General features: G+C 40.6%; 1 protein-coding gene across 1 annotated transcript in view; it reads right to left on the minus strand.

The window, feature by feature from the left end:
* Itga2 (integrin alpha 2) overlaps positions 1–22,646 on the minus strand; it is a 99,020-nt gene that overhangs the window by 38,497 nt on the left and 37,877 nt on the right. Inside the window, exons 3-10 of the mRNA NM_008396.3 lie at positions 15,003–15,112; positions 12,859–12,950; positions 9,354–9,468; positions 8,972–9,099; positions 6,044–6,192; positions 3,882–4,032; positions 3,481–3,646; positions 1,677–1,753 (exon numbers count right to left, since the gene is read on the minus strand). Of these exons, the coding sequence (NP_032422.2) occupies positions 1,677–1,753; positions 3,481–3,646; positions 3,882–4,032; positions 6,044–6,192; positions 8,972–9,099; positions 9,354–9,468; positions 12,859–12,950; positions 15,003–15,112 (988 nt within the window). The remainder of the gene's footprint in view (positions 1–1,676; positions 1,754–3,480; positions 3,647–3,881; positions 4,033–6,043; positions 6,193–8,971; positions 9,100–9,353; positions 9,469–12,858; positions 12,951–15,002; positions 15,113–22,646) is intronic.

Genomic DNA, 22,646 nt, shown 5'->3' on the forward strand with positions numbered 1-22,646 from the left:
ATCTGAACTCAGATTCTCTTGTCACAAGCTCTCTGAGGTATTGCTTTAGCCCTACAGTTCATCATTCTTTTTTTTTTTCTGTTCCTTTCAAACATTCTGGCATCTATATCCCCTAATCCCATGTGTTAAATCATAGCACAGCTACAAAACTCACCTGTAGCTGTGACAGTCGACATAGGGGGTGGAAAGTTGGCCTAATTCAGAGATGGATGGGGAGGCCCAAGCTCTGCATGCTCTTGTGCATTGGCTCAAACTCAATCTAAATATCAAAGGCTTCAAGTCCTTAGGCACACAGGCTTGGTCAGGATGAAAGATGTTATTGTTAAGGGTTTTTTTTTCCCCTTATATATAAGGAAACAAGGATATGATGTGGGATTAAAATAAAAAATAGGAAAGAAAATCCTATTCTGTGTAAAAAATATTAAAAATTTGAGAATGGCATAATTAACATAAGCACAGACTTTAAGCTGAGGATATAGAAGTGGCCTCCAGGGGACGGCAGTAACCTCACAGACTTGTGCAACAATAATTCAGTAATGTTGTCGTTTTATCTTTTCCTATGGGAAAGGTTTTTAACTTTTGTCAACATCTCTAAGGGTTGTTGAGTCAGAAAAGTTAGCATCTTTTAGTCTAGACTAATGGTTCTCAACCTGTGGGTCGAGACCCCTTTGGGCGTTGAATGATTCCTTTACAGGGGTCTCATGACAAAGAGCCTGAATATAAGGTATTTACATTATAGTTCATAACATTAGCAAAATCACAGTTATAAAGTAGTAACAAAAATAAGCTGATGACTGGGGGGGGGTGTCACCACAACACGAGGACCTGTTAGAGGGTCACAGCGTTGGGAAGGGTAAGAACCCCTGCTCTACACTTTCTGATCCTTAGCTCTGTGTATCGCCCCCTCTGATTTCAAATTAATCCCTAAATATTTCACAGAATCTGGTCTCCTTTGGTTTTGCATCCTCCCATGTCCTGGGGAAGAGTTAGAGACCAGACCTAGAGATTGTTCCCAAGAGCCCCGATGGACTGAACCCCTGAGCTAGGGGGACCGGGGACCACAGACACCCTTCAGATTTCATGAATATCTCATTTCCAACAATTTTCTGTCTCTGTAGTGAACAGTATACTATGAAAATGTAGTCTGTGACTCTGTCAGGGATACAATGGTCTTGTTTCTCTGACAGATGTTTCAAGTCAAGTAGTTAATTGATTGCCATGAAATTCTTATACAGACGGTGCCTGGAGTTAGTATAGCGTCTTTCCCTTGGAAGATCAATCAAAGTCTTTATTGCAAATGATATTTTTCTGTTACATAAGAAAAGAAAATTGTAATCGTTTTTATTTATTTATTTTAATTAATTAATTAATTAATTAATTAATTAATTAATTTCAAGACAGAGTTTCTCTGTGTAGCCTTGGCTGTCCTGGAACTCACTCTGCAGATCAGGCTGGCCTTGAACTCAAAATTCGCCTGCCTCTGCCTCCCAAGTGCTGGGATTAAAGGTGTGTGCCACCACGCCTGGCTATTTTATTTTTAAATTTAGTAGCTGGGCCCAGGAATCTGAATCATTTCTCAGTGGATATCTGCTTTTCCTTCTTTATGTCTAAGCTGCTGTGTCTGTGTGTATTCTGGCAAGTGATAGTATTGACTTCAACTTATCTGATGTACACACATTTTGAGGAGCGTAATCTGCACTGAATCCAACTTGTGCCATTTCCATCTGGAAGTTGTCTCCTCCTTGAACAGTGCCTGTAGAGTACCATTTTCAAAAACGATATTATTGTCAGCAATCAAAATTTCAAATATGGACACATTGAAAAACACCTTTCCTCCAGCATACACACACATACACACATGTGTGCACACACACAAATGTTCTTATATCAATGTAAAACTATAGCTTGGAGTATTCTAGGAAGAGGAAACCCCAAAACAAGTCACCAAGTAGTGTTCAATATTGGCTTTGATCCCCACTAAACATTAATTAATTTAATGAAGTATTTATGCTATTCCTGATATCAAATTAGCCTCAGCAAAATGAGAAGATTAGTTAAGGTGGAAATTGAGATGAGAGCATTGTTTTAAATTCATAGTTATTGGCCAAGGAACAATTTGGATTTTGCCTTTAAATATTGGCACTGCTAATGCACAAATACTTCACATGCAATGGAAGAGCATGCAATTACTTTGCACCATAGACTGGACAGAAGGGAACCTGTGCTAGCCAACAGACACCAGTACTCAAGGCTAAAGAGGCTAGAAAGTTGCTTTAACTGTACTTAAGTATCTGTCGCTGTCTAACACCACAGAGTTTTATTGGTAGAGATGTTATTTTCAGCATGGTCAGAATGGTTTCAATAATGTTCATAAAAAGCAAGCCAAATTCCTACATAGACACTGTAATACAATAACAAGCTGTACCACTGTGACATACACTCTTCCTTAGAAGATATAATTCACACAGGCTGTATGCAGACAATTTAGGGGAGAAATAGTGTTATGCTCCTTGAAAGTCTTCAACAAAATGAACTGTCTGAGATAATTTCAAGGAATCCCTAAATTACATTGCACCTATTCTTACTCATGGCCTTCAAGCAAATTTTCTAGTACAGACGTGTTAGTAGTTTCCAATCATTGCAGGAGGCTTTAGTTTTGGGTGATGACTTGAATAACTCAGAAACACTATACTTGAGCAATTACATTTGCAGCAGGATAGAAATTTCTCTGGTACCACCAGAAGATCGAGGCTGAACTACAAAATCCAGGTTCTAAGACAGTGTCTGATATGTAGGTGAACAACTAAACCCCAGCTTTACTGCTAAGAGTTACTTGGATTAAGCACCTGGAACCAGAATTGGATCTCCTGTTACTTTTTTTTAACCAACTGGGAAAAGTACTCCAATTCTTCGGTCCTTAGTGTCTGCTTGGATGACAGTTCTGCCCGGAGGGTGTTCCCAGGCTATGAAAGTACATCACGAGAGCTGTTGTAAGGAAAACCTTTCCTGCAGTAGAACTTCTGGACATCATCAGTGTATTGTCACCATTTTAAAGGCATATACAGTAATTATAAACAAATTCGAGAGTTTCTGTTATTATGTAATTTATAGAGAAAAAAGAGTGGTATGTTCTCTCAAAAACTGTAAAAAAATTATCATCATATCAAACATGTATGAGCTTCTCTGCACCTCGGAGGTTTCTGGAAAATCAAACCATACTGATGTCTCATCAACCGTACTGATGTCTCATCTTTTGGGCAAAACACAAAAGTGGTTGGATTCCTTGTTTTCTCCTGCTTGCTAATGCCTTACATTTTCCCTTATAAGCTATGTAAGCGTATGCTTTGTCTATCTTTCTTGGCAACATAACCTGAGCTGGTTTCTCTGAATGGTTTATGAATTCATATCCATATGGCAAATTATACAAAGTTACAAATTCTCCAAAAAACTGGCATTTGAAAGAAAGTGCTGCCTTCTTACCTTCAATGCTGAATATTTGCTCCCCTAGAGTTCCAGCCTTCTCCAGAAGAGCCGCTTCGTCGGCCACATTGAAAAAGTATCTCTCGGTTGGAGTACTAGCAATTGCTTTTATTTCTTTGATTAAATTTTTAGTATCAAGAGCATTTCTGTTTAAATACCCAAGAACCTCGAGAAAAGAGAGAGCAGGGGGCAAAGGTCATGCTTAGTCTGTGTAACTTCCCCCATCTGTTCATTTCATCGTAAACTTTCTTGCAAACGTTTCTGCAGCCATTTATTTAGTTGGCACGACTGAAAATCAGCAGGAAGCAGAGAGACAGTACAAACTGCAGACCTGGAAAGTGTCAGCATGTAGGGATGTGTAGCCATCAACTGCCAGACAAATCCAAACAGAAGTCACTTACTGCTATGCCGAACCTCAGTATCTCGTCATCATTGCATTGCTGGATCACAGTTTTCAGCTTCGACCCATCATGGGACTCGCCATCGGTCACAACTACCATGACTTTTGTAGCACCCGGGCGCCCGCCAGAAGTCTGTGAATAAGCGTAGTCTCTGCGATGGATACAATTACTCATGGTTAACAGAAGCTAACAGATAGACCCCTGCTTTGAAATAAAAATGTGAAATTAGCATCTTTAAGCACATGAAACATGAATGATGTTTTATTTTTTTATGTCAGTGTTCTTCTGTGCTAATGCCAGTGGCCCATTTAAGAGCATTCCTCTATCTGTAGCTTCCTCCGAGAAATATAAATTATAATTCATGTTTAACAGTAATTTCAGTAATTTCATGGTGTGTATGTGTTGTGTATGCATGCATGCACGTGTGTGTTTCTGTCTGCGTTTGTGTGTCTGTGTATTCTGGGTTGTGCTGCTTAGAATTTGGGTGAATTCTAATTCTTGTTCATTTGGAAATTATAGTGGTAAAGGAAAAATTCAGGCCTTTAAAAAGGTACTAAAAGCCAGACAATCCACACCTAAACAAACAGTGACCAGGCCCTATTTTGGAACACTTGCCAGGACCCCAAGTTTTTTCCCTTGGGGATAGGCCCCAGCTACATTCTCTGCTGAAGGCAGGCATCCTCCAAGGTTATTTTGACAACATTCTTTCCTCAATCTGGGTTACTGGACTGGAAATGGCTCTCCACTTAATGACAAGTGACTCATGTTTATGGCCTTCAGTTTATGACATGGTCCAGCCACCAAAGAGACAGAGACAGGAAGGATGAAGCCAGTCACATCTTCTCTTATGGATACTCTCTTTTGAGACATTTGAAGAAAATCTTACCAGTCAATGAAAGCTTCTACTTCAGTACACAGAAAATGAAGGGTCCGATAAGACAGGGAATGGTGAGACAGACATGGCAAGTGTGGGCCAGATATGTATCTTAGAGGGAGTGGGAAGATGACACAATGAGTGTTTTGTTCACGTGATGACTGGGTAAACAGACACCAGCATCATAAGCAGTGTGGGAAAGGAATGGGGCTGGTTCAGGACTTACTGAATGTGCTAAGTGAGTTGGTACTTGCCCAATAGAGATGCTCATCTTCAGGGAGAGTTGACTGATGACTTTGGAAAGAGAGTTAAGTGATGATATAAAGCAATGGGTAGCCCACACAGGGCTGGAACTCACAGCAAGGGAGGGACATTATTCCTAACGGAGCGGACAGTGGAGCAGAAGAGAGAGGGCTTTGTTCAGTGAAGAAAAACCAGAAGATGGAGTCAGTGAAGAGAGCAGAGCTGTTGAGAAAACATTGGTGGGGATCGCAGAAGTCTGTGGTGTTCAGTGAAGACTGAGTTCATAGCAGCGTGTCTGTCTGTCCTTATCAAATGTTCAGAGGAGCTCAGGACAGTGGGGCTCGACGGGGAAGTGCTAGGATAGCTGATGGAGACACCATGTTCACTTAGTGGCAGAGCTACAACGTTCAAGGAAGAAGAGGCAAGAAGATGGCGGCAACTTGTTTTAATGGTGTTTGAAGGAACAGAACCAGGAGATGGACAAGGCTGGGATCGGGTGTAAGGGCAAGCACATTTGTTCTCATCTTAAAAAAAAAAATGACAGGCGAACATTTAGTAAAGTGTCTATTAAAGCTTACAGAATTGAAAAGGAGAAACTGAGGTAAGAAAGGGATGGAAGCCATGCAGCTGTGAAGGTCACACTCCATGTGGGTTGCAGCAGACATGATAGATAATCTCAGCATTCAGATTCTTGTGTGTATTATCCCATGAGCTTCATTAGTATGTATAGAATACCATACTAGCTTAATTTGTTTGCCGTTAATACGAACAGTGGTAGATTGTTTCATCTATAGTATTTTAATCTATAGCCTTTGCAAAATTGTGCAATTCATGTCAAAAAATCATATAAAACCATTCCATCTCTGGCAGTCCCATGACTGTGGTGTGTAGCCTGATTTCCTCTGGGTCCTGTCAAGGGGAGCCGATCAGAAAGCTCAGACTTGGTTCCACCCTTGTCACTCTTCTTTTGCCCTTTCCGTTTTCTTTTCTTTCTATTTGTCCTTCCACGTTGTCAAAGCTTTTACCTGATAGCAGCAAAACTTACCTTGCGAATTCGATAGCTCTGAAGGTGTTTGTGAGGTCCCCACCATGTTGGCGCGTCTCAGATGTGGCCTGGACCATATCCTCTTTGGTTTCGAAATCGTTCAAGTTAAATATAATTCTCGGCTCATTGGCATATTGAATTAACGCCACCTGGAAAAGAGCAGAAGTTTATGACTGTAATTAGCTTATAAACATCTCATACTTAACCAATATAATAAGAACTCAAGGTGAGTTTCGATGTGAGCCAATAGCTTAAAGGAACTCATTTCAATTCTGAGCTTGACAATTATTCCTCTTTCTGTGGAATGAGCTTTGTTCAAGGCCATGAGTGTGTGACAGGAGCATGACTACCAAGCAAGATAATCTGTTACAGTTTACACTTTTGGTTCAAAAGTAACTATAGATTCTTAAAGCACTTCCTTAGTGTACTTAATGCAAATGAATATTAGGCTCAGGTTTCTAACACAAATATTAAAACATATACAAATAAATAAGATCTCTCGTTATCAATGGGTAGAACCTTGAAGACAGCTATAAGTAATCGGAGGTGGAGACTAGCACCTCCTTAGTTGAGAGTAGTTATGTAACAGAGTCGGAGTTGAATTGAAGAGAACCTCACACACCCCTAAGCAATGTACTCTATTTGATTGATGATGGTTGGAGTTCCCTTACTGTGGGTTTGAGCATTGTCAGAGCAAGGGTGTTGGATGCACATATGGGGCAAGGAACTTCTGACCTTTAGAGGATCCAGCATCAGAAAGAAACTTACTTGAGAGAGCTAACAGAAAGATAAACTTCTGAGCAGGATGTTTGGGGGAGGAGCATAGTCTAATCCTTTAGTTTAAGAAACGTACATATTTCTATCAATAAGCCTGTTCCTGAGCATTGAAAGTATTCTCCCAGCCTAGGAGATGTGTAACCAGGAAATAGGAATGAGGGGCAAGAGGCTCTCTAAGAGACACAAGAGTCTCTGAGGTAAGGATATCAGGGCGTGGAAGGACAGCCCTTGATTGTTGAGTCCAGTCTGTAGCATTGCCTGGGAGGTGGTATGACAGCCACGGGGGGGGGGGGGGGGACGGAGACATGAGAAACACGCTGATCATCCTGGGCATCTTTCTTTAAGAGAAGATGTGCAAGCAATTCAAAAGTGACTGATGATGTCAGCCGCATGTGATCCTCAGGACGCAGCCGAGGCCTGAGTGTCAGGAGAGGAGGGTTTATGACGTATGTGCTTGAGTGGAGAGACAACTCAGCTTCCTCTAGGCAAGGGGACAATGGAGGGTGGCAGGAAGATGAATCTGAGAATAGTCCTGAAACCTGGCGACTGTCGAATCAGCTGTGACAGGTGTGATAACTGACTCATAGGCAGAAGAAACAGACAAGCGTGAAAGCTCTGTACTTCAGGAGATCTAAAGGCGCTGTTCTCCAGAAACCAGTGTGATATGTAGTCTTCATAACTAGAAGTTTCTAGTGAAACTAGTGGAATTTCCATGGTCTCCGAAAGCAGTTTGCTCACTCCCCTGGCATAGAAAAGCAATGCCCTTTTTAAAAATAATACCTTAAAGGGAACCAGAAAAGTGAATTTTCACTAAAGATATCTTCAAAGAATAAGGAAAACTGTTGCAATAGCTGTGACTAGGTGTGAGGTTTCAGCCTATCAGATGCCAGTGAACTGCTCTCCGGGGATGCTGCTGCTCGGCCAGAAGGACCTATGAGTAGTAGATTGAGTCAGACACCGGAAAAAGAGAAGAGGATGGTGATGGTGATGGTGGTGGTGATGGTGGTGGTGATGATGATGATGATAGTGAAGAAAAAACAACTCAAGATATCTAGGAATTACCCCTCTCTGTTCTCTCTCCTTCCCTCCCCTACACTCTCCTTCCTTCTAGGTTTCGCTCTGTTGTCCAGGCCAGTTTCAGAATCTTGGGCTCCAGAAATGCTCCTGCATTTATTTAGTGAGTAGCTGTTATTTTTTTTTAAAGTGTGTACTATTTAGTCTTGGGAAATTATGAAACTTTTGTGCCTGAGTTTTAGGTCCATACATCAAGAAGATATAATAGCATCCAATTAGAGACTTCTGAAAACATATAAAACAGTTTCAAATTATTGAAAATACTTGCTCCTATGTTAAAATACAAAGCAAATTAGCCTAGATTATAAACTAAAGGCTATAAACTAATGTTAGAATTATGTTTACTGAATTATTGTTAAATTTCACACAATTCACGTAATTTTTTTTTACCAGAAAGGTGTAAATAAGAATTCACTATTGGTCAAAATAGGTATTAAGAAAAAATATGTGTCCAATTTAAAAAGTTATTATTTTTTATTTATTTGTGTATATATATATATATATGTGTGTGTGTGTGTGTGTGTATGTGTGTGTGTATATATATGTATATATGTATATATATATATATATATATATATATATATATATATATATATTCACATGTATGTGAGTTTATGTGCACCATGTATGCACAGGTGTCAGTGGAGGACAAAGGACCTTGAACCTCCTGGGACTGGAACTGTAGTCTGGGAACTAAACCTGGTTCCTTTGCAAGAGCAGGATGTATTCTTAACCTCCAAGTCATCTCTCTATTCCCTTAAAATGTATTATTAATTACCTCATGGGTTAAAAAATTTTAAAAAGCAGTTTTGAAAGAGACTTAAATGCTATACACCATTTTTAATGCCTCTGTCAAAAATAAAACTATAAAATTAACAACATTGAACCAAGTCATATAGGTAGAATACTGACCTTAGAAATATATAGTTCAATTAATTTTCCAGGTTACCATTACATTCATTTAATATGAATATTTTGCCAAATGAAAATTTAAAACTTCATATCTAACATTATTTTCTCCAAAAGCAAGCTGTGAGCTTGTTTGTTTGTTTGTTTGTTTGTTTTTGATGTCCTTACCTGTGTCTTTTTAGGTCCTATATCCAGGCCTGTCACAAACTTTACCAAAAAGTTCTTTACTGCTTCCCAAGGATAAATACTGTTTGATTCATCACATACAACTACAACATCCACGAGGGAAGGGCAAGCTGTGCAGAAAGAGATGACAAAAACACATTGTTTTCAAAGATAAGTCAAATGTCACAATCACATAAACTTCAGACTCACAGAGAGGTTGAGTGGGACTCCCCCTTTGACTCTAACCCCTCTCCCTTTGACTGTAACCCCTCGCACTTTGACTGGAACTCCTCCCCCTTTGACTGTAATCCCTCCCCTTTGACTGTAGCCCCTCCCTCTTTGACTCTAAGACATTGCTCAGATCTCTTTGACATTCATGACTTACCCTGAACTGCAGGTGAAAAGCTGGTCAAGAACTGAAAGTCTGGACTAACATCAGAACAGATCCCAGTTGCATAATACTGATTTCCACACTGATGTGCCCAGAGAGGACCACAGGTCTTCAAAGAAAGGAGAAAATAATATACACACAGGCAATGTAACTTTCTACCTCTACTTTTATGGAATTAAGACACCATACTTTCCCAAGATTCACCAAATATATAAGTGTGTGTGTGTGTGTGTGTGTGCATTTGACCTGTATACACTTTTGTCTATTACTTTTGTGCCCAGTGCCTTGGAGGCCTGAAGACAATGTTGGGTGCTGGGAATTGGGCCCAGGTCCTCTGAAAAGGCAGCCAGTGATCTTCACTGATGAGACATCTCTCTAGCACCTGATTTGTCAACTGTTAAAACTAGTGAGTCAAAAATGCATTTGAATGACTGGAAAGATGGCTCAGTGGTTAAGAGCGCTGGCTGTCTTTCTAGAGGACCTAGCTTCAATTCCTATTCCCCACGTTGTAGCTCACAACTGTCTATAACTCCAGTCTTAGGACATCTGACACCTTCTTTTGGGTTCTATGGGCACTACTGGCATGCACCTGGTGAGCAGACATACACATTCTTGTGGTTGAAACAACAACAACAACAAAAAACCCTCTCCTCTCAAAAAAAATCTTCTTAAAATGCTTTTGAAGGAGCATCTTCTGGGAAGGCTGAGAGGACAGGAGAGGGCATCAGCTGTGCTCCCACGTGATGGGACCATTGAGGGTAACTTTCAATGGACAGAGAGACCATGGGGTCCCTCACCAAACTACGTCTAGAAATGCCTCTCAAGGAGAGTGAACGCAGAGTGGGCATTTTGTCTCTTAGATATGTGGGTCTTACACGGCTCATTTATAAAATGAAGGTGATCGTGCTGTTTTTGCTTGTAAGCTTGTTGTGATTATCGATGTTTGAAGATCATAACCATAAAATACTCAGAAGTCAGGAGAAGAGCAAGTGTTGTGCCTGCACGTCACCAGGCTTGTTTGAGCATCAAGTGTCCTCTTGACCACTCGTTTTTTAACAGGAACCCAAACCCCAGCAACCTCTAAGGACAAACATCCTCAAGCCTGCCTGAGCTGTGTATAGACAGCATGGCAAACAAAGAACACACTTCTTGCATTCAGGGGTGGGCCACTGTGTCCCTGCTCACCCAGTGTTTCAAAACCATTTCCCCCTGAGATTATAAAGGCAAACTTTGAGTAAAACCCTGTGCTTGTAAAGTATATTAACACACTAAACAACACCAGTGAGGTTGTGCACTGCTGCCTTTTAGCCTTGCTATCAGCTATTTCTTCACTTTGAGCTCCAAGGTCCCTTATTTCCACTTTCTATTTATTAAGCTAGCAAAGGAGGCTGGTATTTATTTCCTTGCTCAAAACGTACCTATTCTAACTCTTAACCTCGCCATAAAGACAGCACCAATTCTCTCCTCGGCAGCTCTCTGATAAATGAGATCTGCTGGTTCAGTCATGACTCAAGCACATAGGAGACATTAGACTCTCTAATATTAAGTTTTCTGGATGAAACGAGGGAGCTTAAGAGAAAGACAGAGACAGAGACAGAGACAGAGACAGAGACAGAGACAGAGACAGAGACAGAGAAGGGATAGGTCAAGTCTAAGGATGATATAAGTTACCTGAAGAATTGCACGTGACTTAAAACAGTGATCATAGAGCATTGAACTTATTAAAACTGAATAGAGATGCATGGAAGTCATGGAAAAACAAAAGGGATTTGTGTGACCCATTTTAACTGTTAGTGGCTTACTCCTAGCAGCTGTGCTCATATTTCGTGATCAGTGAGCAAGCCTGGTTTTCCTCCCATAAAACCAGAACACTTTGCCAATCAGGAAAAAGTCATTGTTGCTTCTGGCTAGTACACACACACACACACACACACACACACACACACACACTCACAATAACAATCTTTGATGCCCATGTCTGCACCTTCAGTTGTTTTATCACCACAGAAAACAGCTCATCAAGTGTTAGAGAATTGAGGTTCTTTTTCAGAAGAATTGGAAAAGAGCATTTAAGAAGCTGAAGTTACAATACGCCAATTGCTAATGCCAAAACATTCTTGCTTTAAGCCCAGAACTTAAGAAGGTTCAGAAATATGTGATGAGCGCCAGTCTTTTCCACATAATTCTTCAGAGGAGCTCAAGACTCTGACCTTTTGAATGTTTAAAGAAAGTCTGATCTCTCCTCTCAGATCCCTCCCAGGGACTACTAATTCTCTTATAGATTCTTCTTACATCTAGAATTAAGATCAAACAATTTAAAGTACAGCTATAGTCCATAACTTTCAAGATATTCTTCTGACCTAAGCAGCTGCAAAAATAAGCAAAAACCATGAAATCAACCCTATTATAAAGATCGCCAAGTATATATAACCAAGTACAGAAACTCCTTTCCATAGTCATTTATGCCGTGATAGGACAGACATGATAACCAGTATTTCATTTGCTTAGTGGTAATTAGGTTGTAAGAATGTAAATATCTGTTATTCTAAATGGAAATGATATTAGCTACATGTTTTTTTAAATCCAGTTTTAAAAAAGCAAAACTTCAGGTTAGTCTGTCAGTAGCAAAGACAAACTAGGCTTTTGAGGGCAATGCTTTTTTTGCAGAGCTGTCAAATCTTCCGAATACTGTGACCCTTTAATACAGTTCCGCCCAACCATAAAACTGTTTTTGTTGCTAAAACTGTAATTTTGCTGCTATTATCAATTACAATGTAAATATCTGATATGCAGGATGTCTGATATATGACCCCTGTGAAAAGGGTCGTTCAACCTTTAAGAGGTCACAACCCCACAGTTTGAGAACCTCTGAGCTAGACTATTCTTATATGATGAGCCAGGGGAAATTTAAAATATGATTTTTTTTTACTGATATTCTAACTTTGGGGGCTTGGCATGTGATTTTTTCTCACTGTTTATATAGTCAAATATTTTAAATAATTTCCTATATTAAATCTAAGCTCAGAAATTCTTTTCTTTAGAAAATTTCCTTTCATAACACATTAGGAAATAAGTGAGAGGACCGGCAGATGTATGACATAAGAGACAGTTTCTCACTTCACATAGGATCAGATTAGCCAGAGCTTTGCTTTGAGCCCTGCCCGTGGAACGGAAGGGCCTCGCGCATGCTCCTTGAGGAAGCAAAAAACAAGCTGCGAGGTTTTGATGGTTTCCACACCTACTCAGCACACTTTCCAAGGGCTAAAGACTTCTTCTTACTCTTCCCATCTCATTCAAAACATTCATGGTTTTCGCGAATAATCAAGAAGGCTCTATGCAAACACTGCTGTTTTTCCTTGGATGTCCAAATAGCATAGTTGGTCCACAGGCAACCTTCAGTGATTAAATTTCCCGATTGTATTTGATAAGAAGGATGGCAGGAGGACACTGACCACAAATTCTCTCCTGAGGAGTGAGGATCTGAGAGGACAACACTCACTAGAAAGCCTCCGGTCCCCGGATTCCTGGTGAGGGTCAATCCCAGGCTCATGTTGGTCTTTATCTCGGTAACATTTGAGATGCTTGCTGAATCTTTTGGAGAGAAAGAGATGTTATAAAGTGTCAAATATTTACCATTTACTGAAGGCTATAATAAAGGATCCAGGCACACTCGTGGTTTTACACAGGTTGGAGTATACTATAGCATATCCCGGAACAAGCATTATATAATGCAGAGTGGAGATGTGGATCCTTCAGCCATTCAAGGCTCGAGTTGGTGTGTGAGGCCTTCAGGGCATTTAAATATGTATTTTTAAAAGAACAATGTTCTGATTAAATAAAAATTACATGAGGACACAGGTGTTTTGTCACCTTTCCTCGTGGTTTTGTTTTTTGTTTGTTTTTTAAATCAGGAAAGCAAAACAAAACAAAAAAAAAAAACAAAAAAACAAAAAAACCTCTTAATGATCACCATTTGATAGACTCCGGCTCAAAGGAATAGGAGAATTAAAAATAAAAATTAAAAAAAAAGGACTAGTCAGGTAAAATAATAAATCAATCTGCACCTGCAAACTAAGACACCAACTACTACCTATTTCCTCTCCTTTCTCCTTGGTATTCACTTTACTCTTGTTCTCTAGACTCAGGCAAGCGGTCTGCGCCCGCCACCGCCACTTTCATTATTCCTTAGCTGGGTTGCTTCCCTCACTTCCCCGGGGCAACAGCTCTAAAACTTGTCTCCTTCGACCTTCAATGGAACCCTCATCCTGTCAGTGTCCTGGAGAAGCTGCACACTGTGGTGAGGGCTCACACTCTTTGTGACCTTGGCTCCTCAGCACGATGAGGGTCACTGCTGGAACACTTCCCTCCCTGCTTCCTTTCTGTCTTAGGGAAGGAGACTTCTCTGAAGATTCGCTCTCCCAGGCGCCAGGGAAGCTGCTCTGAGTAGCTTAATGCCGCACTCTCATTGTCTAATACCCATTTCCTCCTTGCCACCATTTGATACTCCGTCGTTTCCTGGAAAGAGTTCTTAATCTCGCTGCCCAATAGAGCTGTTCTCCCACTTCCTGTATTACCTAACTTCTAGAAATGGAGGCCGAATCTCAATGCTCATACTCCTTTCTTTCTGAATTACTTCTTCTTCTTTTGTTTTACCCCCTCACACCCCACTGGACTTAGAACGGTGTTAGTTACAGATGGTTTGGAAGAGTACAGAAAGAAAATAATGGGACTTCTATGTTTATGCTCTTATTTTTATGTAAGAACCTTGTTACTAAGGCAATGTGCCAGGCATGCGTTAGCTTAAAATTAAATATGTGTGTGTGTCTTCTTATCTCCCATGTTTTATTCAAAATACTCTGACTGTTTTGCTCAATATCCAGGTACACATCAACACTGTTGTTTTTCCTCTGCTATCTATACAATATAATTGACCCCAAAGCAAACTCCAATGTTGACATCTCCAGGTTTTCTTTGATAAGAGGAGTGGCGGAAAGACAGCAACCACAATTTCTCTCCAGAGAAATGAGGTTCGGAGAAGAAACTTTACTAGAAAGCTGCTACCTACAATGGGTTGAGATGATACAATAAAAATTGTGGTTAATTTTTTTCCCTGTAGAGCTGAAGATTAAACCCAGGCTCTCACATATTTTGGAATCTACCATTCCGTTATCTCCCCAATTGTTATAGTAAAAATTTTGAATATCAGTTCCATATATGGTGGGTGTCTAGGACTCTGATTAACCACATCCCTTTTATGTCAACTGAAAACTTTTACTTCACACTTCAGTCTCTAGCATTTGCTGTCACTGACCACATGACTCACTCCAAATATGCTTTTTAAGCACCTACTGTGAGCCAGATATGGTGTTACAAATTTCTCATACAGAGATATACAAGGGCACTCCTGCTCTTTCTTTCTAACAGGGGTGTGCCTACACTTGTTCCCATGCATGTATGTTTGTGTTTGTTCAAACGTATTGAAACATTTGGATGCGATCTGGTATCCACATGGTTAAATAAACAAAGACATAAAGCTATCTGCATTTCTTAAGACAAAAATCAGGTTTTGGTTGTTATTGTCTGAGTTTATGACAAACGATATTTTGCTATTTGTAAAGAATCCCGTTGCTAAGTACAACTCACTTTGCAGATTCAGCTTTTCACAGGTGGCAGTGGGTAGGTCCACAGGGCACTTGTACACATCTCCCATTCGGTTCTCAGGGAAGCCACTCCACGGTGAACCAACCAGTAGCCTAGAAGCAGGATGTTCTCATGAGTCACAGCATGGTGTGGACGACTTATTAAAGAGAAAACTGGCAAAGCTTGGCAAGATTCATCCCACTTCATGTTAATTTTATATAAATTCATAGTTCATATGCATTCATTTAAAAGTTGACTTGCTTCCTGTCATCATAGCTGACCAGGACACTTTATGAATGTCTGTGGTATGACTACTTATAGAAAACCCCTAGATGTCTCATTACAGCAGTCAGAGAAGCATAATGCATACCACAGTATGAGCCATACAAGAAATTTCAGGTTTTTACTAGTCAGTCATATTAATACAATAAAAGTGACAGGAAAAATTGATTTTAATAATGTGTTTTTAACTTCACATGATAGAAACTAACATGTAGTCAGCATAAAAATATTCAATAAACTATCTTTAATTTCCCCCTCCAAAGTCTTTAAAATTCAGTGTATATTTTATATTGAGAACCCATATCAACGTGCAAGCAACATTTAAGGACCCACAGGGCTCATGTGGCTACAGACTACGCTATGTGTGGGCACACTGCTGGAGAATGACATCATATTCACTGACACCCAAGAGTGACAACTGACATTTTTAGAGTTCTTTTTATGCCTTTAGTGCTGTCACAGGCTATGTCATGTAGGCAGCAGGTGAGTTATCCAGGTGGCTTTATAGAGAGGATATTTAGCAGAAATATTGAAAACATGCATGCATCTTGCAGATCTCCTTACTGAGATCAATAGTGGGTGTGTATCTCAAATACAGGATGAGTCTGGTATTGACATCCTTCCTCTGGTCAGTTTCGTTTCCTTCTAGAGCCTTTGCTTCTTCTTCCAACCCAAAGACTCATGAGATGTTTATGCTCATCGGGTAGTGAACAGAAAGAGACCATGTGTTCAATCATTTTTCTCTTATGCATGTGTGCTCATATGTGTGCAGATGCATGCATATGCGCACGTGAGTGTGCATGTGGAGACCAGAGGATGACCAGTTTTGAGACAGGGTCTCTTATTGGCAAGGAGGCCCTCTATGAGGCTATGCTGGCTGAGGGAGGCCAGGGAGGCCCTATGTATTCACATTCTCTGCCTTCCTAGCACTGGTAACAAATGGGTTGCCATGGCGAGCATTTTTGCATGGGAGCTGGGACTCAAGGCAATGAGAGAAACATGTTACCAACTTAGCTGTTGCCCAACCCCACCATCTTGATCTTCAGAGGTTGTAGTAGGTTACTGATTGCGTAGCATCCGGTTGCTAAGGAAGTGCATTTGTTTTATCATCAGTTGAGAAGATTATCTATGAAATGTTCCATACCGCTTCTCTGCTAAGTATTTGTCATTATCAATTACACTTGTGCTCCAAGCTAACGTAACGTACTAGATAAAAGTCTAAGACAGATTACTGTCTACTAAACCCAGCATACCTGTTTAACATATATAACCAACAAAACACTTACATGAGAGAGATGAAAGACAAGAATTAATCTCTTCTGTGAAACAAATATTAAAATCGTCAAGGATGCAAAAATAGACAGGAAGGATGAAACAGTTTGTAGTAAAATCATTCTTAGAGAACATTCTGAATATTTTAATTCAATTATGTCTTATTAAGGTCACAACTAAAACTTTTTTGTCCACTTATAAACATATAATTTAGTATCACTTATTAAAATGTTACTTGTACTCAGTGTTTCAATCATATTAAGCACATAGATTAAGGTACTTGAACAGTCAGAAATCTGCATGATGGGTCTAATGTTGTTCCCATATTCACTTTAATGGTGGAGACTGCAGGGAGCATTTGACATGCATGTTTGAGCATATCTTGTGTTCCTCATGACCACTCAGAGGGAAGTAGGAATCTCCTTTGTGAAAACTGTCTCACAATGGCTCAGCCTTCTCCATCTCTAGTAGCCTCTAGTATTCCCTTACAGGGGGTCCACATGCCATTCTTCTAATTTGGGTACACAGACACATCTTAAGGAAGCAGGTAATATGGCCTCTAATTTCCTGTCTAGCCCTATCGCATCCCTGTATTTTCCTGGGATTGAAGAGTCCAGTCTTATGGAACTCAGTTCTCCAGACCAGAGTCTCTTCTGCATCCAGACCTTCATATATGTGACACCAATCCACCAAAGGCAGGTTCTATTAAACAGCTACATAGCCTGGTGGATCATCCTCTTCCTCTCCAAACTCTGAGGACGAAACCCTCCAGTACATATGAAGGTCGATGAAAACATCCTGTGCTTGTAGATCTAAATATTTCTTAAACAAATTAATGGAAAAAATAATAATTTTAATTATTGATCAGAAGAACTGTCTTGGTAAAGGAAAGGTTAATTAATGGTCTATAATTATCTTTTAGCCAAAGAACATATTTTTCTTGTCTAAGTAAAGGTACAATTAAAGATCTTTTCTATACATACACACACACACACACACACACACACACACACACACACATATATATACATATATACATACATATACATATATAAATGTGTATGTGTGTAGATAGATACAATATATGTGTGTGTATGAACTCTATATACATATATATGATATATATACACATATATATATAATATATATATATACATATGTTATATGTATATACATATATCCAGAGCCAAGAGAAAGGAATACATTGTGACTGTTCTGTCAGATATTTCTGATTCAGCGTCTACATCCTACTGTATATTAAAATTATACTTGTAAAAGCATATACATAATGTATTAAATCTAGTATTTGAAAATTTCACGCACATATACAATGTGTGTCTTTACAATATGTCTTGATCTTAACCACCTCCCACTCACTCCCAAGCCAACTCCCTTACTCCCAGTCCATCCTCTCAACTTCCCTTTTCAAATAACCTACTGAGTCCAATTAGAGCTACCCATAAGTACATGGGGGTAGGATCCTTCACTTAGGTTTTGACAAACCTACCAGTAGCCACACCCCTGAAGAATATACTTTTACTTCCCCAACAGCTGTCAGTTTCCCATAACTCTTGACCAAGGCATGAGTTGTCATCTGCCCTTTCTCCATCTATGATGGACTGTTTACTGCCTTGATCTTGTGCAGATAATATGGAGATAGAACACAGCTGCTGGGAGTTGATGTGATCAATAACCATGCAACCCGGGAAGTCGTCATTTCCCAGCTGAACTTCCCCTCCAGTGACTGTTACATTCCATTGCCTCCTCCCCATTCTCCATGGTTTCTTAAGCCTTAGATAGTGAGAAGCTGATATCGATGACCCATGCAAAGCTCAGCGCTCAGTGTGACTTACACTTGGCACTTTCACAAGTCATGAGTCTCCGTCCAAAGAGAAGCTTCCTTGCTCAAGGTTTAAAGCACAAAGAGAACGTCACCCTGGTAAATCTTCGGAGTCACACTTGATTGGACTTAGAATCAATGTGGAATCACACCTCTGGCTTTGTCTGCACAGGTTATTTCCCAGAGGGTTGGCTTGAAAAAGGAAGACCCACCCTAAATGTGGGCATCATAACCCATGGCTAGGGGCTTTGATCCCACAGAAAGGAGAAATGTAGGTGAGTTCTAGAGGTCATGACTCTCTGCTTCTTGACCATAGATGAAATGTGACCAGCTGCCTCATGTTCCTGTCCCCATGCCTTCTTCCCACTGTGAACTAAAGTGAACCATTGTTCCTTAAGATATTCTTGCCAGGGTCACAATATGGAGAACAGTAACTGCTAGAAATATCTTAAGATATCGGTCATAGGATGTGTGCCCCTGGACTTCAGCATTCTGGGAACTCCTGTTAATTCTAATAAATATTATAGTTTAGAGTGGGTGTAAGGTTTCCCAAAAGTTTTCTTACTTGATCTGCAAAACAAATCTGAGATTACACAATTGTCATCTTACAAATGGAAGCACCAAGACAGAGAGATGAGCAAGTCACTTCTTATCAAATGGCCGGTCAGTGTCAACTGTGCCCTCTTTGAAGGCATGGCTTTTACTCTTCAGGCCATCCTCTTTCTTCTTCAGTGCAGGTGGCAATGCAATGTAACAGTCAGTGGAGTGGGGAGTTCAGCTGGGAAGTGATGACTTCTTGGGTTGCATGGTTATTGAACACATCAACTCACAGCAGCTGTGTTCTATCACCACATGATCTGCACAAGATCAAGGCAGTCAACAGTCCATCATGCATGAAGAAAGGGCACATGAAAACCCAGGATGAGGCTGGGAAAACCCTGCCTAAGAGATGGTGTAAGTTCTACAAACCAGATTGAGTAGAAACTGGAAGCAGAGGGCCAGCTCACACTTACTGGGACTGGGTGATGACTGTGTTGTATTAAAGGGAGCCAGGATTGTGACACCTGACGTGGTCATCCCTGTGGAACACATGCACACAGCAGGGGCGAGGCCATGTTGTTTGCAATGACTGTCCAGGACAGAGGATGATCAGTAAATACCAGATTAATTCATACAGGTGACTTCTATTAATTTATGTTTCTACACCTCTTCACCAAAGCCTATGAGAGATAGACTGGGAAATTAAAATTTAGCATTACTGAGCTAAAGTATTCTGTTTCTCAGAAACAAGGCACCAGCTCTGTGCTTATCTCCATGAGAAGAAACAAGAGGAACTTGCTGCTTTCTGTCCCACTGGGAACTTTGATGGGCAGCTCGCTCACCTCTCCTCTCTTCTAAGAATTCATAATTAGATACTCTTGAAATTAGAGAGGACTTAAGATGTCATTGTCACCATTGCTACTGGGAAGGTGGCTCTTCTAAGGCAAGCAGACACAAAGAAGGAGAGGCATACTCTCCCTCTATGTGTCCCACTCAATAAGGAGTACATAAAAGCACTAAAAGGTTAAAAAAAAAACCCATAAGCTTATTTTCTTCATCTTTTCTCTTAAAATCCTAACACAACACAGGAGAAAACAATGAGAAACCTCCCATTTGAGGGACACTTGACAAAACACACAGACTCATTCTATAAATATTATAGCACATCAGGTATCCACCTCCAGGCCAACAATCCCAGGGAAACGTCTAGAGCACTGCCACGGCCTTTACTGGTAACATTTTCCCTCTCTGCAGCAGACATCTCTTCACACCAATGGGCTTTCATGGAATCCTGTTCCTGACAGCTCACCCTCACGAGAGGAAGCCGTGAAGTCACCAGAGGCCACTCCTCGGGAATCATGACCTTACACTAACCAGACAGGAAGTTAAGGAGACTGTCACAGTCAACAGTCAACTGTTATGGACATATAGCTGTAACAGGGAGAGGTTCACCAGGACAATTGCTCCAAAGGGAGGGATGTCTTCCACAGGTGAGAAAGCGATGTTGAAATATGGCAGGAGTTCTTTGTAGCTATAGATTTCATTCGCTCTCAATAAGAAAAGAAAAATAAAGTTGTGTGAATAGCCACGAGTGCTGATTATCCAAACTTCACAAAAGCCATGATATAAACTTCTCCTTCCCTACAGTGAAACTGGGAATTCTTCCAAGACTATCTTAACTAACACTTACTGTTCAATTATCTTGTGGGAAAATAGTGATTATGCAGACTCCCGAAACGTAGCCAATTTGCCCACCTCCAGTGGAATTCAAAGTGCTTTGTTTAGTTAGTAAACAGTATTTATGGTGGTGTAGGTCAGACAATTTTAAACCCACAATCCAGGAGCTGCTAAAAATACCCGCCTTTGGTCCCTGGATCTCGACGCTCTCTGGGCTTTCTTCAAGAACAGTAGGGGATTTTTATAGCAATTGACAGTAGACTTGCAGTTAAAACAACATAGTATCAAGAAGTGTTTAATGAATGCATATGGAATGGACATGTTCCACAACTCCAGGAATCACCATTCTTATGTAAACTGTGTGCCCTGGCCTTGTACAGTAGACCACCTGGAAGGTTGTGTATGGTGACAAGACCTACTTTGTTAGTTAGGGGTACTATTGTTGTGATATCATACCATGACCAAAAGCAAGCTGGAAAGGGTTTATTTGGCTTCCACTTCCACTTCCTCACTGGAGGAAGTCAGGATAGGAACTCACACAGGGCAGGAACCTAGAGGCAGGAGCTGATGCAGAGGACATGGAGGGATGCTGCTTCCTGGTTTGCCCCACATTGCTTTCTCAGCCTACGTTTATAGAACCCAGGACCACCAGGCCAGGGATGGCCCTTCATATAATGAGCTGGGCCCTCCCCCATCAATAACTGATTAAGAGAATGCCCTACAGGTTTGCCTACAGCTTGATTTGAAGGAGGCATTTTCTGAGTTGAGGAGCTCTCCTCTGATGACTCTAGCATGTGCCAAGTTGACATGATACGAGCCTTTACACCTATGATGGACCATACGCCATCCTAGGATACCTTAGTGAATAAGTCGCTAAAGAAATACCACTCTCAGATTTTATGTTCTAGGGAGGATATAGATAATAAATCTAGCAAGTGAACCCGAAGATGAGTGAAAGAAAGCTAGGGATGTGAGGTGGAGTGTAAGAAATCTTTATTTGAATGGTTTGAGAAGGGGACACACACACACACACACACACACACACACACACACACACACACACGGTGATATTCAAGACTAAAAGAAAAACAGTCAGGAGATTGGAGATTGGTGAAAGAGTAGCCTGGGGAAGGTGAGGAAAACACAAGTTCAGGGGCTGAGGGAAATGGCAGGGGGTGGAATCAGTTTGGCAAGGGGACCCGATCACTGATAGAATTGTGTTCAATTAGAAAATCCCTGGCTTGTTTGTTTGTTTGTTTGTTTGTTTGTTTGTTTGTTTTTCTTTAAGTAAGAAAGGCCCCCGGGGTTGTTGAGTAGAGTAATTATAATGTGATATGTTTTGGGAACTGTGACAGAAGCTTCATCGAAATGTTTGCATTGGAGCCACGGGGAAGTAGGTCATGTGTTTGGAAGGAGCTTGCAGTCTCCTAGGTAAAAGGGAGCAGAGGCTCATAAAGGCTCAGAGAACAGCAGGTGGTGAACACTGGTCTTATTTAACATAGTTTGTCAAGGTAGGGCCAGCAGGATTTCTTTAGGTTGGCTTTCACAGAAAAATTAAACGGAGGAAGGATGAAAGAGGGAAAGAGGGACCAGAGGGAGGAAGAGAACTAGGAATGACCCTACAAGCTGAGAAGTTAAGTACAATGAACATCATGAAGGTTGCTGTCAGTAGAGGAAGATTCTACAATAAAGAATAGCTCAATAACTGTGTGCAGACACCTTGAGTTGGAGATGTCTTTTAGACCCCAAAGGGGATACCTTAGTTGTGACCAGAAGCCTACTCTATGTAATATCTAAATTAACATTAGGTATGTCAAAGCCCACACTGCATGAATAAGACTATCCTTCTCACCCTAGGCTATTGATAATACAGAGATTCTGGCAAGTTCTAAATAGATCCTTGCTTCTTGCTAGTGAGTGGGAAAGGTGTTTGTGAATAAAGGAAGTCGCCCATGAAATGTTGCCCCTTAGGGAAGGGGTCCAGTATTGCTTTTCCAAGCTCAGTAGTCAAACACCTTGGCCTAAGTTAAAGCAAT

This window comes from Mus musculus, chromosome 13, assembly GCF_000001635.26.
Source record: "Mus musculus strain C57BL/6J chromosome 13, GRCm38.p6 C57BL/6J".
In the NCBI taxonomy this organism is placed as follows: Eukaryota; Metazoa; Chordata; class Mammalia; order Rodentia; family Muridae; genus Mus; species Mus musculus.